At 43.6% G+C, this 17,886-nt stretch overlaps 1 protein-coding gene across 1 annotated transcript in view; it reads left to right on the top strand.

Annotated features, from left to right (window-relative positions):
• Positions 1 to 17,886, top strand: part of VPS39 (VPS39 subunit of HOPS complex) — a 46,657-nt gene that overhangs the window by 25,092 nt on the left and 3,679 nt on the right. The window contains exons 11-21 of the mRNA XM_059181259.1: positions 3,386 to 3,515; positions 7,441 to 7,583; positions 12,673 to 12,816; positions 13,239 to 13,380; positions 13,521 to 13,607; positions 13,946 to 14,019; positions 14,374 to 14,472; positions 15,277 to 15,394; positions 15,894 to 16,022; positions 16,661 to 16,763; positions 17,010 to 17,055. Coding sequence (XP_059037242.1) covers positions 3,386 to 3,515; positions 7,441 to 7,583; positions 12,673 to 12,816; positions 13,239 to 13,380; positions 13,521 to 13,607; positions 13,946 to 14,019; positions 14,374 to 14,472; positions 15,277 to 15,394; positions 15,894 to 16,022; positions 16,661 to 16,763; positions 17,010 to 17,055 — 1,215 coding nt within the window. The remainder of the gene's footprint in view (positions 1 to 3,385; positions 3,516 to 7,440; positions 7,584 to 12,672; positions 12,817 to 13,238; positions 13,381 to 13,520; positions 13,608 to 13,945; positions 14,020 to 14,373; positions 14,473 to 15,276; positions 15,395 to 15,893; positions 16,023 to 16,660; positions 16,764 to 17,009; positions 17,056 to 17,886) is intronic.

The raw sequence follows: 17,886 nt of genomic DNA, 5'->3' as shown, positions 1-17,886 counted from the left end.
GGACAACCTAGAAATATAAATAAATTCCTAGAAGCAGATAACCTCCCAAAACTGAATCAAGAAGAAATTGAAAATTTGAACGGACTGATTACCAACAATGAAATTGAATCAGTAATCAAAAAACTTGCAAAAATCAAAGTCCAGGACCAAACAGCTTCACAGTGAATTCTACCAAACATTTAAAAAAGAGATAATGCCTATTCTTCTCAAACTGTTCCAGAAAATAGAAGAGGAAGGAAAGCTTCCAAATTCCTTTTATGAGGCCAGTATTACCCTGATACCAAAACCAGATAAAGATAATACAAAAATAAAAGAACTATAGTATCCCTCGGTCAGTGTCCTTGATGAACACAGATGCAGAAATCCACAATAAAATACTATCTATCTGAACCCAACAATACATTTTAAAAAACCATTAACCATAATCTGGTGGGATTCCTTCCTGGGTTGCAAGGGCAGTTCAGTATTTGCAAATCAATCAGGTGATACATCCCACCAGTAAGAGAAAGGATAAGAACCAGGATGATCATTTCAGTAGACACAGAAAAAAGCGTTTGACAAAATAAAACATCCATTCATGATTAAGCAGAAAACAAAAAACCTCAACAAAGTAGGTTTAGAGGCAATATACCTCAACATAATAAAGGCCGTATATGAAAAACCCATAGCAAATATCATCCTAACTGGGGAAAACTGAAAACCTTTCCCCTAAGGTCAAGAATAAGACAAGGATGTCTACTCCACCACTTTTATTCAGCATAGTACTGGAAGTCCTAGCCATAGCAGTCAAGACAACAAAAAGAAAGACATCCAGAACAGCAAGGAAGAAGTTAAACTTTCGTTATTTGCAGATGAGATGATACTCTATAGAGAGAAACCTGAAAAACTCCACTAGAAAACTAGAAGTATAAACCAATTCAGTAAAGTTGCAGAATACAAAATACAGAAATCTGTGACATTTCTATACCCTAACAAAGAAATAGGGGAAAGAGAAATTAAGAAAACAATCCCATTTACAATTGCACCAAGAAGAATAAAATACCCAGGAATAAACTTACCCAAGGAGGTGAAAGACCCATACTCTGAAAACACCGTTGAAAGAAATTGAAGATGACACAAATGGAAAGATATTCCATGCTCACAAATGGAAGAATTAATATTGTTAAAATGTCCATACTACCAAAAACAATTTATGAATTCAGCACAGTCCCTATCAAGATGCCTGTGGCATTTTTCATTAAACTAGAACAGTGCTAAAATTTGTGTGTAACCCACAAAAGACCCTAACTAGCCAAAACAATCTTGAGAAAGAAAAACAAATCTGGAGGGGAGGTATCACAATGCCAGATTTCAAGATACACTGGAAAGCTGTGATAAAACAGTATGGGGGGAAAAAAAAAGTATGATACAAGCACAAAAATAGACACCTAGATCAATGAAGCAAAATAGAGCTGCCAGAAATAAACCCAGGATCAGATGGCCAATTAATCTGTGACAAAGGAGGCAAGAATATGCAATGGGTAAAAAACAGTCTCTTCAACAAATGGTATTGGGGAAACTGGACAGCAATAAACAAAAGAATGAAACTGGGTCACTTTATTACACCACACAAAAATAAACTCAAAGTAGATTAAAGACCTAAATGTGAGACTTGAAACCATAAAAATAATGGAAGAGAACACAGGCAGTAAAATCTCTGATACGGGCCATAACGTTTTTCTCAGGCAAGGGAAACAAACGCAAAAATAAAGTATTGGGACTACATCAAAATAAAAAGCTTCTGCACAGCAAAGGAAACCACCAACAAAACTAAAAGACAATCTATGAATGAATGGGAGAAGATACTTACAAATGACATACTCAGTGAAGGTTTAGTATCCAAAATACATAAAGAACTTACACAACTCAGCATCTAAAAAAATAAAGAATCAAAACAGGCAAAAAGCACGAACAGACATTTCTCCAAAGAAGACATACAGATGGCCAACAGACAAAAAATGCTCAATATCACTCATCGTCAGGGAATCACAAACCAAAAACCATAGTGAGACATCACCTCACACCTGTCAGAATGGCTAAAATCAAAAACACAAGGAGTAACAAGTGTTGGCGAGCATGTGGAGAAAAAGGAACCCTTGTGAACTATTGTTGGGAATGCAACAGTTGGGAATATACATGAAATTTTCAGAGGGCAAGTACATATTAAACTTCGCCATTGACAAAATGTGGAGGCAAATTTTAGCCAGGGGACAGTTCCCTGTGGGCTGGACAAGACATCCCACTGTTGGTCCCTTTCTGAATAGGTGAGGTCAGGATCTGGTGGGGAAATAGGGAGCATTAAGAGTCTGAAGAAGCTAAAGAAGTGAAAACAAGTGTAGAAATGGCATGGAGTCCATCCTAACTGGAGTGAAGGGTAATGCTTGAGTGTCTGGGAATAAGCTAGAGAAGGAAGCTGTGCTGGATTCTGAAAGCCTGCAAAGCACCAAGAGGACTTGGACTAGATGCGACCATGTGTTGATAGTGGTCTAGGCTGGGGTGATGGCAACAGAATAGGAAAGGAAAAGAAGGGGAAAACTGGAAAGACATTTTGAAGGAAGAAATTCAATGTAGGAAAGAGTGGTTAAAAAGAATTTAAGGGGAATAAAGATTATAAGGAAGAAACAAAGATAATAAATAGCTGCATTAATTTAGCTCTTACTATAAATTGGACCTTTCCCAGCTGTGCCAGCAACATTAAATCCCCTTCATTCCTTCAGCATACCATGTTCCCTCTGTCACCTTAGCGCCTTGCACGTGTGATGTCCTTTTCCCTTCCATCTGTTCTGGACTCCCCTGGTTAACTCCAGCTCGGCCTTACACCCCAGGCTGCATTCCTCTTGCTTCCTTCTCGCACCCACCGCTCAGACTAGATTGGGTACCTCTTCCAATTGCTTCTGTCCTCGTTCACCCTATTTTAGTTTTGACTTTTTCATGTTTTTAAAGTGAACTCTAGACTTTATTCAGATTTCACCGGTTTTTCCATTAATGCCCCTTTTCTGTTCCGGTTTCAAATCCCGAAATTACATTGTATTTAATTGTTGTGTGTCCTTAGTGTTCTCTGATCTGTGACAGTTTCTCATTCTTCTGTTGTTTTTCATGACCTTGACAGTTTTTTTCAGGAGGACTGCCGAGGTATTTTGTAGAAACCCTGTTGCACTTTAATTGCACAGTTTCTTCTCAGACTTGTGGTTAGAATGTCAGGACAAGTCTATGAGGGCAGGTGCCATGTGGCTTGTCTTGTAAACTTGGGCATGCGGAGCTCCTAAGATGTTGTCTGATACATAGTATATGCTGAATAAATATTTGTTGAGCAAGTGAGCTCTTTCCTATTCTGCCCTCTCACTAGGAAATGAAAGATGATTCCGACAGCGAAAAGCAGCAGCAGATCCATCACATCAAGAACTTGTATGCCTTCTACCTCTTCTGCCAGAAGCGTTTTGATGAGTCCATGCAGGTCTTTGCTAAGCTTGGCACAGGTAACACATGGGTTTGGCCTTGGTTGGAATTCATGGAGGGAGGGGAACCTGGAAAGGGCAGGAGAGATAGTACTAGACATCTGAGATCGGGGAAAGCTTCTGCTCATCTCTTGATCATCGTGCCTCACAAGATCCTGTGGGTGGCCACAGTGTTATGTATTTACAGTCCGCATCTTGTGCACCTGGTCTCATCCATAAAGAGACTTCCAGTATCCCTTTCTTTATTTACAGTAGAGAGGCCAGATCTCTTTCCAGTGGTTAGAATATTCATTACATGGCACCCAGGGCACTCTTATGTACATATATCAAGGTGCAGGCATTTTAGATATGAGGTGGTCCTGCAAAAACCTTCTATTCTATAATTAATACTCATGGGAAATAACAGCTTATGGGAAGAGTGAGGTTGGGGCAGACCACTTCAGACATAGGCAGCTTTGTAAGTGGAACACTAATGAAAACAATAGCAATCCTACTAACACTCAGTTCCCACTACTATTGGTACTCAGCACTAGCTGTGCTTTGCAGTCCTGAACCCTGGGGAGATGCTTTCCCCTTTGAGATGCAAATCTTTGAGTATATTTGCTTCCAATAGAAACCAGTTTCATCAAAATAAAAAGTCTGATCCTGGGTATAGACTTCTTTATGAGACCCACTACCAAAAATGAATATGGGGGAACATCTTTGCTTTATTTTTACTCTCAGCTTTTCCAGGTGGTTTAACTTAATAGAAAGTATAATGGGTTTTGAAGCTGCTAAACCAGCCACTCCTCTTTCAGTTCTTTTCTTTAGGTCCCCTGTATATTTACTGAGGAACCTTGCCTGGTCACTTTAAAACATTAACAAGCTGGGCAAATTTGCATACAAATCAACACCACTTTTTTTTTTCTTTTTAAGATTTTATTTACTGGAGAGACTACAGAGCACACAGAGAGCACAGAGGGAAAGGGAGAAGCAGACTCCCCCCTGAGCAGGGATCCTGATGCAGGGGTTACATCCCAGGACCCTGGGATAGTGACCTGAGCCCAAGGCAGACGCTTACCGCACTGAGCCACCCAGGCATCTCAGTTTTTATATTTCTTGAAACCCATATTTAGGTCTTGAAATTGAGCCTTAGACTATTGAATTTGTTCAAATATTACATTCCTTATTTACTTAGTCAATAAAAATTTTATCAAGCTTCTACCATGCATTGGAGACTATTCTGGGTACCAAGTAGTGGGGTGTATATTCTGTTGGAGACGGGGCAGACAGCCAAATAAATGAGCAAATTTATAATATATTGGGACGTGGTAAGCTCTAAGAAAAATAAAGCAGGGAAATGGGGATAAGGAGTACTGAAGATAGGTATTAGGATTATAATTAAGATAAAATAGGGAAGGCATCTCTGAGAAGTTAGGGCCTAAAGGAGGCTATTTAATGAACCAGGTAGTTGTCTGGGCAGGTGCAGTGCAGGTAGAAAGAATGGCCGGTGGCAAGGTGGTGAGGTTGGAATACTGCCTAGTCTGTTCCAGGAGCAGCCAGATCCATGTGGCTAGAGAAGAGTCAATCCCTACCCTTTGTTCTGCATAAGCAATTTAATCCCTTTGTGAATTGCCTGTCTCTCTGATTGAGAATTCAATGTGTGGCATAATCCTGGACTCAGTGAATATCAGCCCAAAGGCAAATCAGATAAGCGATGGCAGTGGCAGCTCTATCTTTGATCCTGGGCTTCGAGGATAAATAGGACATATTGTCTGTCCACAAGGCGCTTACATGAAAAACCACTCAGTGAAACATGGGATTAAATGTCTCCAGGATTGTGGAGAATTAAGTCAGGAGTCTCAAGAGGCAGTGACCAGGCTCTGGAAGACAGAAGAAAAAGCAGAGTGTAAAGGAAGGTGGGCGGGAGGAGACACCCAGTGGTGGCTGAGGGTCTGTAAGCCACAGCCCAGTGTGATGGTGGTGGTGCTTGATAGATCGCATGGGAAAGAGATGTTGGGTCTGCATCCTAGAGGACCTTGAATGCTGCCAGGGAATTTGGACTTGGTATTGTAGGCTTCAGTTGACATCACAAGGTTTTAAGTAGAGTGATGTGATTAGAGCCTTGTCTGTAGACACACACCGTTGTGCGGGAAGCCGCCAAAGGGCAGCGGATGCGCTCCGGGTCCCCAGTGGTTATCTGTGTTCCTCAGACTGCGCTTCTGTGTGGGAGCCACGCGGAATTGCCAACTACCCCATTCGGTTGCCGTTTCTTAGGAGTGTCTCTTTCACATTGTCTCAGGTTTTGAGGAACACAGTCTTCCTGGCTTGGCAGAAATACTGTGGTCAGACACCAGTTTCTTGGGGATGATGTGCGTTCTGGAGGCTTCAAGGCAAGGCTGGGTAGCATTTCTCTTCTGGTCTGCTTGTCTGGAGCTCAGTTCCTTCTAGAAGGACATGGCCTTCTCCTGGTCCCCCAACTTTTTGAATGAAAATAAAGTAATGTTAGGATGAAACATTAAAGTGTTAAAGGAAAAAAACCTTACTCTAGATCTAGCCTTGACTCTAGTTTTGTGTCTTTTTCATCCAAGCTTTTCCTACTTTGTACATCTCAGTGTAATTATAACAGTATTCGTTTTTATAGTTTTTTTTTTTTAAGATTTTATTTATTTATTTGACAGACAGAGATCACAAGTAGGCAGAGAGGAAGGCAGAGAGAGAGAGAGAGAGAGGGAAGCAGGCTTCCTGCGGAGCAGGGAGCCCGATGCGGGGCTCGATCCCAGGACCCTGAGATCATGACCCGAGCCGAAGGCAGCAGCCCAAACCACTGAGCCACCCAGGCGCCCCTATAGTTTTTATTACTTAAAATTGTTAGTGTTTTTCCATGTTGCTGTGTGCCCTTCATAATTAAAATTTGTAATGAGTGCATTATTGTCTCTTAGTTGACGTAGACTATAGTTCTGCTGCTGAAGGAATTCCACATTGTTTCCAGAACTGCATTGTTACAAATAATATTCCTTATGTGACCTTCTCTTTCAGATGTGTCTTCCCCCTCCCATCTTTTAGACTGTTTCCTTAGGGTAAACTCCGAGAAGTGGGATTGGTGCGCCCAAGTGCTTTTCTCCTTATTGAAGTAGCAGTATTTTTTGCCTTGGCATTGTAAGAGTGATTCAGTTTCATAATATAGCAAGCCCTGGGTAGTATCATATAAACATTTTTCTACAGACTTTACTCTTTAATGTACTGCTCTAATTTTTAATGTAGCAGAACGTTTTCCCACTTACTTATATTATTTTCTTGTCAGTTGTTTATGTCTTTTGCCTCTTATCATAAGAAATCTTTTTTTTTCCAACTTACATTTTATATAATTAATTTATTAGCTTCTTGCCATGTATCCGGCAAATATATATGCCCTAGACCATTGTCTGGCTTTGTTTTAGTAATAGTAATTTGTTTTAGTAATATTCTTTTCTTTATATAGTTCTTTTATTTTTAAGGCTATTGATTATTCAACTTTAATGTCTTAGCAGTTTTTCCTTGGGGAATTTTTTCTTCTCCACTTTTAGAGAATTCATGAATTTTCCATTCCAATTCTGGATATGCATATGTGTGTATGTCTTGGAATATAGAGTCAAACCATTTTTGTAATGGTTTAGAGAAATATACATGTTATTAGTGCTCAAATTATAGAAATGTAGAGCTCATTGACTCTTTTTGAACTTGTAGTCATTTAATTAAAAGAATGAGTCTGAGGGTGCCTGGCTGGCTCAGTTGATAGAGTATGTGACCCTTGATCTTGGAGTTGTGAGTTGAAGCCTCATGTTCGGTATAGAGATTACTTAAAAAATAAAAAAGATCTTAAAAAAAATTAGTATGGAACTTACTTTGCTGTTATAATGGTGTTGTTTTATTTGATCCTTAAATTGCTGTGCTCCTTTCTGGGGAATCGTGTTTCCCTTCCATGTAGATCCTACCCATGTGATGGGCCTGTACCCGGACCTGCTGCCCACAGACTACAGGAAGCAGCTGCAGTACCCTAACCCACTGCCTGGGCTCTCAGGGGCTGAGTTGGAGAAGGCACACTTAGCTCTGATTGACTACCTGACACAGGTAGGTATGGTACAGGGGTGTATGGAAGAGTTCACCTGGGAGTTCCGATGCCTGCTTTTCTATGGCAGAGAAGGGTGGGCCTTCTCCGATTCCACAGGCATTCTGTAAATGAATACCTTAGAAGCTATGGTGGCTGGGTGCATTTCTTTCTCCTTCATCTCCCTACTCAGTTATACCACTGATCTTTGATGCTAAATCTTGATAGTAGGAAATGTACCTGATTTCTGGCAAATTTACATGAAGCTCTCCTAGGAACTCAGAAGAAGAAATTTTAGTGGATAGAAAATAATCGGTTTTTTGAAACACTCTTTTGGAACATACATACTTGTGGGAAAATACATGCTCTATGCAGGAAACTGGGCAACAAAAAAGTATATAGCAAAAGTTAAAAATAAATAAATAAATAAATAAATCTCCTGTAACCCTATCACCCAGAGAAAAGTAACCAACTTTATAGTGTTGTCCTTCTAGACCTTTGGAGGCATACCTCCTTTATTGTGCTTCACAGATGCTGCTTTTTTTTTTTTTTTTAAACAAATTGAAGTGAGCAAGTCTTTTGGAATCATTTTCCCAACAGCATTTACTTAATTGGTGTCTTTGTCATATTTTGGTAATTCTCACATCATTTCAAGCTTTTTCATACTTAATTTATTTTTGTGATCTGTGATCTTTGATGTCACTATTGTAATTGTTTTGAGATGCCACCAGCTGTTCCCATATAAGATAGCAAATTTAATAAAATGTCTGTGTTCTGACTACTTTATCAGCTGGCTGTTCCCCTGCCTCGCCTGCTCTTTGGGTTTCCCTACTCCCTGAGACACAATAATACTGAAATTAAATCTGTTGATAACCCTACAATGGCTTCTAAGTGTTTCAAGTAAAAGGAAGAATCACTGTTTCTCACTTTATTTTTTTTTTTTAAGATTTTATTCACTTATTTGACAGAGAGAGATCACAGGTAGGCAGAGAGGCAGGCAGAGAGAGAGGGGGAAGCAGGCTCCCCGCTGAGCAGAGAGCCTGATTCGGGGCTGGAGCCCAGGATCATGACCTGAGCTGAAGTCAGAGGCCTAACCCACTGAAATATGCAGGTGCCCCTGTTTCTCACTTTAAATCAAAAGTAAAGACAATTAAATTTAGTGAGGAAGACATGTCAAAAGCCAGGATAGGCCAAAATCTAGGCCTCTTGTGCCAAGTTGTGAATGCAAAGGAAAAATTCTTTTTTTTTTTTTTTTTAAGATTTTATTTATTTATTTGACAGAGATCACAAGTAGGCAGAGAGGCAGGCAGAGAGAGAGAGAGGGTAAAGCAGGCTCCATGCTGAGCAGAGAGCCTGATGTGGGGGCTCGATCCCAGGACCCTGGGATCAAGACCTGAGCTGAAGAGAGAGGCTTTAACCCAATGAGCCACCCAGGCGCCCCAGCAAAGGAAAAATTCTTGAAGGAAATTAGAACTGCTACAGCAGTGAACATGAATAAGAAAGCAAAACAGCCTATTGCTGATTTGGAGACAGTTTTACTGGTTTGGATAAAAATCAAACCAGCCACAACACTCCCTTTCCTCAAAGCCTAATCCAGAGCAAGGCCCTAACTCTCTTCAAATCTGTGAAGGCTGAGAGGGGTGAGGAAGCTGCAGAGGAAAAGCTGGAAGCTAGCAGAGGTTGGTTCATAAGGTTTAAGAAGAAGGCATCTTCGTGACATAAAGTACAAGGTGAAGTGCTAAGTGCTGATGGAAAAGCTGCAGCAAGTTCTCCAGGAGATCTCGGTGAGATTGTTCATGAACGTGGCTCCACTCAACAACAGGTCTTCAGTATAGATGAAACAGCCTTCTATTGGATGGAAATGCCAACTAGGACTTTCATAGCCAGAGAGGGGAAGTCAGTGTGTGGGTTCAAAGCTTTTAAGGAGAGGCTGACTCTTCTTAGGGGCTAATGCCACTTGTGACTTAAAGTTGGAGCAAGGCATTTTGAAAATTCTAGGGCCCTTAAGAATGACGCTACACACCAGCCCTGCCAGTGCTCTGTAAATGGAACAACAAAGCCCAGATGACAGCACGTCTGTTCATAACATAGTTTACTGAACATTTTAAGCCCCCGTTGAGACCTGCAGCTCAGAAAAAAAGATTCCTTTCAAAATATGACTGCTCACTGGCAGTGGTCACCCAAGGGCTCTAATGGAGATGTACAGTAAGATTAATGTTGTTTTCATACTAACACAGCATCTTTTCTGCAGCCCATAGATCAAGAAATAATTTTAACTTTCAAGTCTTCTTTATGAAATACATTTCATAAGCTTCTAGCAGCTATAGATAATGATTCCTCCATACCTGGGTAAAGTAAATTTAAAAAAAAATAAATAATCTAGAAAGGATTCATTATTCTACATCCTATTAAGAACACTCATGATTCATGGGAATAGGTCAGAATATCAACATGAACAGGAATTTGGAAGAAGTTGATTCCAGCCCTCAAGGATGACTTTGAGGGGCTCAAGACTTCAGTGAAAGAAGTAACTGGGATGCGGTGGGAATAGCGAGAGAACTCGATGAGAAGTGGAGCCTGAAGACATGAGTGACTTGCTGCCAGCTCATGAAAAACTCATGGATGAGGAGTTGCTTCTTACAGAGGAGCAAAGGAAGTAGTTTCTTGAGATGGAATCTACTCCTGGCCAAACTGTTGAAATGACAAAAAGGATTTAGAATACTCCTTAAACATAATTAGTAAAGCAGTGGCAGCGTTTGAGAGGATGGACTCCAGTTTTGAAAGAAATTCCGTGGGTAAAATGCTATCAGCATCATATGCTACAGAGAAATCATTCATAAAAGGAAGAGTCCGTTGATGTGGCATACTTCATTGTTGTCTTATTTTAAGAAATTGCCACAGCCACCCCAGCCCTGAGTCACCAACACTGAGTCAGGACCCTCCACCAGCAAAAAGATTACAACTCACTGAAAGCTCAATGATGGTTGGCATTTTTTAGCAATAAGGCATTCTTAAATTAAGGTATATACATTATTTCATTAGATATAATACTACCATACTATGTAAGCACAGCTTTTGTACACACTGTGAAACCAAGAAATTAATTTGGCTAGCGTTATTGCGATACTTGCTTTATTGAAGTGTTCTGGAACCAAACCAAACAAGGTCTCTGTGGCATGCTTGGGTATGTAGTCATGAATTCAGTTTTTAAAAATTTATTGGGGCCCCTGGGTGGCACAGTCCATTGAGTAGATAGATGATGATTTTTTATTTCAGCTCAGGTCATGATCTTGGGGTCCTGATTTGAGCCTTGCGTTAGGCTCTGCACTCAGCAGGGAGTCTGTTGGAGGATTGTTTTTTCCCCTCTCCCTTTGCCCCTCCCCCTACTCACGTGCATGCGATCTCTTGATCTCTCTCTTTCAAATAAATAAGTCTTTTTAAAAAATAATAAAATTTATGGGGTTACTGTTGCCAATGGATATCAAACTGAAGTTCTCTAGCTTACTTTTTTAAAATTTAGCTGTATATTGAGAAATCCTTTCCCTGTCAATAAATACTCTTCTATAACATGTTTTTTTTTTTGTTTTTTTTTAGAGGGAGTATTTAGATGTATGTTTTCTTTTATAGTTTACTATTATGGAGAGATAAGTGAAATTCTCAAGTGAATAATAAAACTGTTAAAGACTGTTCACTCCAAACTTTTGTCACACTGGGCTATTACATATTCCCTGGGCACTTACCCAGAGTCAGAGAACTTAGTAAATTTTTTCCCTGTAAGTGTTCTGAAGACCTCTGTAAGGGGTCCCCTGGGCAGACACTGAGAAATACTGCTGGGAAATTGTAAGCCAGCTACCTGTCACCTGCTACTGGCTTGGTGAAGGTCCCACAGGTCTGGTCAGGCACACATAGCCTCAGCACTTCCTTGACCTTGTGCTCCAGTGGTACCCAGCTATGGCTGGCAGATGGCAGGGAGCACACAGACATGCCTCTGTCTGTACCAAATGAGAAACATTCCTGGGGCAGAATGTCTCCTAAGCCTGTGGCACTGAGGAAAGCCCTCTATTGCCTGTGTCTTTGCTTTAGGACTCTGAGCACATGTTTTCCCTGGACACCTCTGCTGCCATTTGGAATGTCTCAGTTTAGCTGACTAGTCCTGTGCCAGAGAGATGGTAGAGCATACACAACAGAGGGCATTGCCAGACACTGTATAGTACAGACTGGATGATTCTATTTATATGAAGTTCTAGGATAGGTAAAAACTGATCTCTAGTGATAGAAATCAGATCTGTGGTGTCAGAGTGGGTGGGATTCTTTGAGAAGAGTCCAAGGGAACTTTCTGGGGTGATAGGAAACATTCTGTTCCTTGATGGGGGTCATGGTTACATGCATGTACATATGTGTCAAAATGGATTTCATGCTTTAAAAGGGTACATTTTATTGTATGTTACTTATACCTCAAGACAGTTGTTGGGTTTTTTTCTTTTTAATAAAAGAATATGGGGAGGCGCCTGGGTGGCTCAGTTGGTTAAGCAGCTGCCTTGGGCTCAGGTCATGATCCCAGGGTCCTGCGAGTCCCATATCGGGCTCCTTGCTCAGCAGGGAGCCTGCTTCTCCCTCTCCCTCTGCTTATGTGCACTCTCTCTCTCCCTCTCTCTCTGTCAAATAAATAAATGGAATCTTTAAAAAATAAATGAACAAAAGAACATGGGGATTGGAATTAGACCTAATTTGAAACTTGACTCAGCTGCTTCTGAGAGATACAGTGTCTGTGCCATATCTTCTTCGCTTGTAAAGTGGGGATGACAGTAATGTCTGCATTTGTTGTAGGTTTACAGTAGGATGATGTAAAATTCTTGTCATAGTGCCTGGGATGTAGTAACTACCTGATAAATAATTGTTACTGGATCTGTGGCAATTTGGCATTCATCTGTCTTGATCCCCAAGAAAAATGATGTGCTAATGATTAGCACTAATGTGCTAATGATGTGCTAATGTGAGATCAGGGTGGATAGGCATGAGCTGTGTTGGCAGTATTTGGAATATTACGTGGTGGCCCAGGTGATAAGGATGATTGAGTCCTGGCCTTAACCCCACATTTTTGGGCCTTGGCAGAAACGAAGCCAGTTGGTAAAGAAGCTGAATGACTCTGATCACCAGTCTAGCACCTCCCCACTTATGGAAGGCACGCCTACCATCAAATCCAAGAAGAAGCTGTTGCAAATCATTGACACCACCCTGCTCAAGTGCTACCTCCATGTGAGTTCTCCAGGCGCTCGCTACCCGCAAGGCTCCGTCCCCAGAAGCTGGGAAAGGGCTACTTTGGGGGACCTGCCATCAATAAGAGTGGCATCTTGGATGATGGCAATCACCCAGCCTTGACCTGACACCTCTGAGCTTCTGGAAATTTAAAGGTTAAGGCAAGATAATTGCCCCAGAATTTGCAGTGGGCTGGTCTTCTCTGGTAAGACTGGGGTTGGTGCTACAGGGTGAACAGGGACAGTGTTTTCTCCCCCCCCCCCCCGCCCCCCCACTCCCCATAGTCCTAGAAAAGGGCAGTTGGCCTTCTCTGGCTTGTGTTCCATACATGGCCTTCCGGCCTGAAGCAGGCCTGGGCTGGGTGGGGTGTGGGGGTGTCCCTTCACGACGTGGTTGCCACAGAAGTCGTGCTTCCTCTGCAGACGAACGTGGCCCTGGTGGCCCCTCTGCTCCGCCTGGAGAACAACCACTGCCACATCGAGGAGAGCGAGCACGTGCTGAAGAAGGCGCACAAGTACAGCGAGCTGATCATCCTGTATGAGAAGAAGGGGCTCCACGAGAAAGGTGGCTGGAGTAGGGGATCAGTTCTGGGAGGGTGGTCTGTGGAGAGGGGAAACCCACTGAAGTACGGTGACTTTCCCATGGGCATGTATTTCCTGGAAGAGGCTAATGACTTTTTTGTTGGGCGGGGGCTTCCTGGCCAGCTCTGCAGGTGCTGGTAGACCAGTCCAAGAAAGCAAACTCGCCTCTGAAAGGCCATGAGAGGACAGTGCAGTATCTGCAGCATCTTGGTGAGGCCAACTTTTGAAAGGGAAGGGGGAAAGGATTGTGTTCAAATGGACCTGATCTCCCTCCATTTCTGATTCTGGTGGGTCAGGACTCTCCCTCCCTTATGCTCACCCATCTTTGTTTCTCCATTTGAGGTTAGAGTCCCCACCACCCACAATGGTGGAACTGTGACAGCCCTTTAGCATGTAATCAGCCCAGTAGGGGCAAGTATCCCTGAGTGACTGGTGTTTGGACAGAACCATCTCTCCTGGAAAGTAAATTCAGGGGCAACCTTTGCACCTGCCTTTGCAGTCCTATGGTCAGGGTGGGCCTCACCTGCCAACCAATCTTTTCCCTCCAGGTACTGAAAACCTGCATTTGATTTTTTCCTACTCTGTATGGGTGCTGCGAGACTTCCCAGAGGATGGCCTGAAGGTAAATCACAGGGATCTCTTGGATTTATCTAGTACCACACTGGGTCCTAATTCTACTTAGGCAGTGATGGCTGGAGGTGGGGGGTGGATTCATGTAGTTTCTCTGGCATTCAGAGGAGTAGCCTGGGAAATAGGAGACAACGGTGTAATGTAGCGGGGAGAGACTTCCACAGACGTCGGGAGACCAGCGCCTGCGACCTAGCGTGTCACACGAGATGACACACAGGTGCCATTTGTAGACCCTTCCCCCTTCAGAAGTCCACCTGAGCCTCCACTGTGTCCGTGTGTTCCATGTGTGGTTGGCAGCACTGCAGTCAAATGGCTCTGCTTCTGGAACCCGGGTTTGTTCCCACAGATCTTTACCGAAGACCTTCCGGAGGTAGAGTCTCTGCCACGGGACCGGGTGCTCGGCTTCTTGGTGGAGAATTTTAAGGGTCTGGCTATTCCTTATCTGGTAAGATCTTTTTTTTAGTCTGAACTAAAAACCTTTAAATGTGGGATCCAGGACCACGTGGGGAAATTGGGCAGTTCAATACTGGGCAATTCAGATTGGGGTTTATGTCACCTGGGAACTGGTAGAAATTTAAGGAAGATTATTTCTACCTCCTCTGAAGAAAGATCTTGGTAGATCAACCTGGAAATGTTACTTTTGATGAATGCCTTCTAAATCTAGATAGAGTACAGAGGGATAGAAGAGAATGGCGTTGGAGAAAAACATCTCATACAAAGCCATGTTTGTATGGCCATTGATTCAGCCAGGGCCACAGGGCAACCAAATTGGTTTTAGGTAGCAGAATGCAAGTATGTAACTGTAACTGCGTGGGCAGATGTGAGAGTTTAGAGGATTATGGTACAAAGTTAATAAAGGAGCTTAGACTACAAATCAAGAAAATAATCCTCGGGGCACCTGGGTGGCTCAGTCAGTTAAGCATCTGCCTTCAGCTCAAGTCATGATCCAGGGTACTGTGGGCTCCCTGCTCAGTGGGGAGTCTGCTTCCCCTTTCCTCCCTGCCCCTCAACCCCTCTTATGTTCTCTCTCTCAAATAAATAAATAAAATCTTTTAAAAACAGAAAAGAAAACAATCCCTAATGTTTCTGGGTTGTAGTCCAAAATTTCCTGGTGGTTTTAAAAGAGCTATCACTTCATGAGGAGACCATCTGGATGGGACCTGTTGGGCCTTAAAAATGTGAGGGAGACAGGGAGACAGAGCTGGATCACAGCATAGAGGGTACCAGGTAGACCCATGTCTTGCCTCAGGAACATGTCATCCACGTTTGGGAGGAGACAGGCTCTCGGTTCCACAACTGCCTGATCCAGCTGTACTGTGAGAAGGTGCAAGGTCTGATGAAGGAATATCTCCTGTCCTTCCCTGCAGGTACCAGTTCTTGTAGAAAGCCAAGTGGCCTTGGGCCTTAGAGGTGACCTGGGACCCGAGGGTGCCATGTGGCATAGGGAAGCAGAACTTACTCTCCTCTGCGGGGCCCAGGTGGGTGGGAAGTTCCTCAGAGGCACCAGGGCAGCTAAATGAGCCAGCACAGGAGACCCAAGAGCTCTTGTCTGGATCTGGGGATCTCTGAGCATCGCCCCTAGGGGAGGGGGAAGGAACAGATTTGTCTGTAAGATGGCAGCTGTGCTGATAAGAAACAGGTTTGCTTACAGGAGCATTTGTGCAGCTTGTTTTTTTGTATCTCAAGCCGATATTTTGGGGGTCATGCAGAGACCATAAACTAAGAAAAGTACAGCTGGAGCCCACTTTGGGGGCCCTTTCTGATCACCGTGGTGATATCACGAACCCCATCCCTTTCGTTTCTCTTGATGACCCCATATTGCCATCCAGCAGCAGCCTTTCATACTGAGCTTGGTTTCCTTTCAAGGCAAAACTCCAGTCCCTGCTGGAGAGGAAGAGGGTGAGCTGGGAGAATACCGACGGAAACTCCTTATGTTCTTGGAAATTTCGGGCTACTATGATCCAGGCCGGCTCATCTGTGACTTTCCTTTTGATGGTAAGTGTCTGGCTCATGGCCAGAAGCCACTTCAGCAGAAGGTAATGCAAAAACTCATCCTATTCCTTTCCCCAGTTCCCTACTCTTCCCACAAGTTAGGGCTGGAGAAAGCCCCGTGTTTCAGGCCAGGGCTGCAGTTCTGTGCCATCTGAAGACTCGCTTTTGTACCATGCGTGAGAAGAGTCTCTTTTGGGTGTGAACCACTTGGCAGTTGCTGGCCAGGTTGAGACCTGTTTCGTGCATCAGCACATGTTCTTGGGCAAGTTCATTATTTAGCAATATTTGTAATCTGGCATTGTTTGTCTGAAAAAGACACACATTAGTGTGATGGATGAGCTCCGGGAGAGCAGAGACCAAATTCTTTCCTTAGCGGGAGTGCTTGGCACCTTGTGGGTGCTTTTTATGCACTTGGTCTTTGGATGAGAGTTCTTAGCCAGTTTAGAAGTGATCACAAAAAAGATAGGATAAAGTACTTTCTAAAATAGCTCCCTTCGCCCATTTCTAATTTTAGCAGTTTTCTCCTTGAAAAAAACCCTAAGTAATACAGATACTTTCACGCAGTTGTGTAACAGCTTAGCTTCCCGGCCTGTGCTTACGCAGTGGTGGTGAAGGTTACTCACATTCCTTCCTCCTCCCAGGTCTCTTAGAAGAGCGGGCACTGCTGCTGGGCCGCATGGGGAAGCACGAGCAAGCGCTCTTCATCTACGTGCACATCCTGAAGGACACAAAGATGGCCGAGGAGTACGTTCCCTGCCCCTTCCCGCCCCCCCACCTCACCACCATCACACTGCCCAGTGAGACCAGTGAGACCGACAGCAGGCCCCGAAGAGGGAGGAGAGGCCGGAGAGCAAGCGGCCTCCCCTCCATTCTGCCTCCCTTGCTGGCCCCCAGTTGTGGCACCATCGTGAGGCTGCTCCCGCAGGCTGAATCCATGACCTCTCTCCATGAGGCTGCTCTGGCCTCGTCTCACCACTTTCTCCCTTTCAGGTACTGCCACAAGCATTATGACCAAAACAGAGATGGCAACAAAGATGTAAGTAGTGACACTGGCCCCAGGGAGCACGTGCGCTTTCCACTGCCCCTCGCAGCACAGCCCACCCCCTCGGGGGCGGTCACAGGGGACACTGGTAGGAGTGGCTGAGGTCCCTGATTCTGTACCTGTGTATTGAGGAGAGGCAGGATAACCGTACATCCTGGTTTGCTCGGGATGGTTCTGGCTTACTGTGGTGGTTAGTAGCATCCCTAACCCCTGCAGTTTCGGAAGAGTCCCAGCTTGTATAATAAGGCCCGACAGTTGCGAGGAGGTGCACTTTTGTGCTCTGTCTAGAATGCACATGGATTTGTCCGTGTCTGGACACACTTTTGACTCTCATGCCTGGGGCATGGGGATAACTGGAATCTAGGCAGTAGAGGCTGGAGTCACTGCTAAGCAGTGCACAGGCCACCCTCAAAGAAGAATTAGCCAGCCCGGAGTGTTGAGTACTGTGTTACTGGCCCCAGTAGGAAAGATGGTGTCTCATTTCAGGTTAAGCCTCGTCTACCAAGATGGGATAGGGTCACAGCCTCAAAGCCAGATTCCTGGGAGGGATCTTTTTGAGTCATTTTGCAGTGTTGGTGTTTTGTCAGTAGTATGATGCTTAATAAATGCAAGGCATTTGGGGGTGGTTTTTTTCTTTCTCTCATGAAAAACAGTCCTTAATTTTTTTATCTCTTCAGTTGACTGACTTTACCAAGAATTTTTAAAATGTGACAAATGATGAATTTTATGTGCTCCAGGGCAGCTCTTACTAGAGCCCAACCCCTCTTATTTTTAGGTGTGGTCATGCTGGGGGGTTCTGGAAGGCTTACCACCAGCCTGATGTAT

Source organism: Mustela lutreola, chromosome 7 (assembly GCF_030435805.1).
Source record: "Mustela lutreola isolate mMusLut2 chromosome 7, mMusLut2.pri, whole genome shotgun sequence".
In the NCBI taxonomy this organism is placed as follows: Eukaryota; Metazoa; Chordata; class Mammalia; order Carnivora; family Mustelidae; genus Mustela; species Mustela lutreola.
This window is presented reverse-complemented; position numbering and strand designations above follow the sequence as displayed.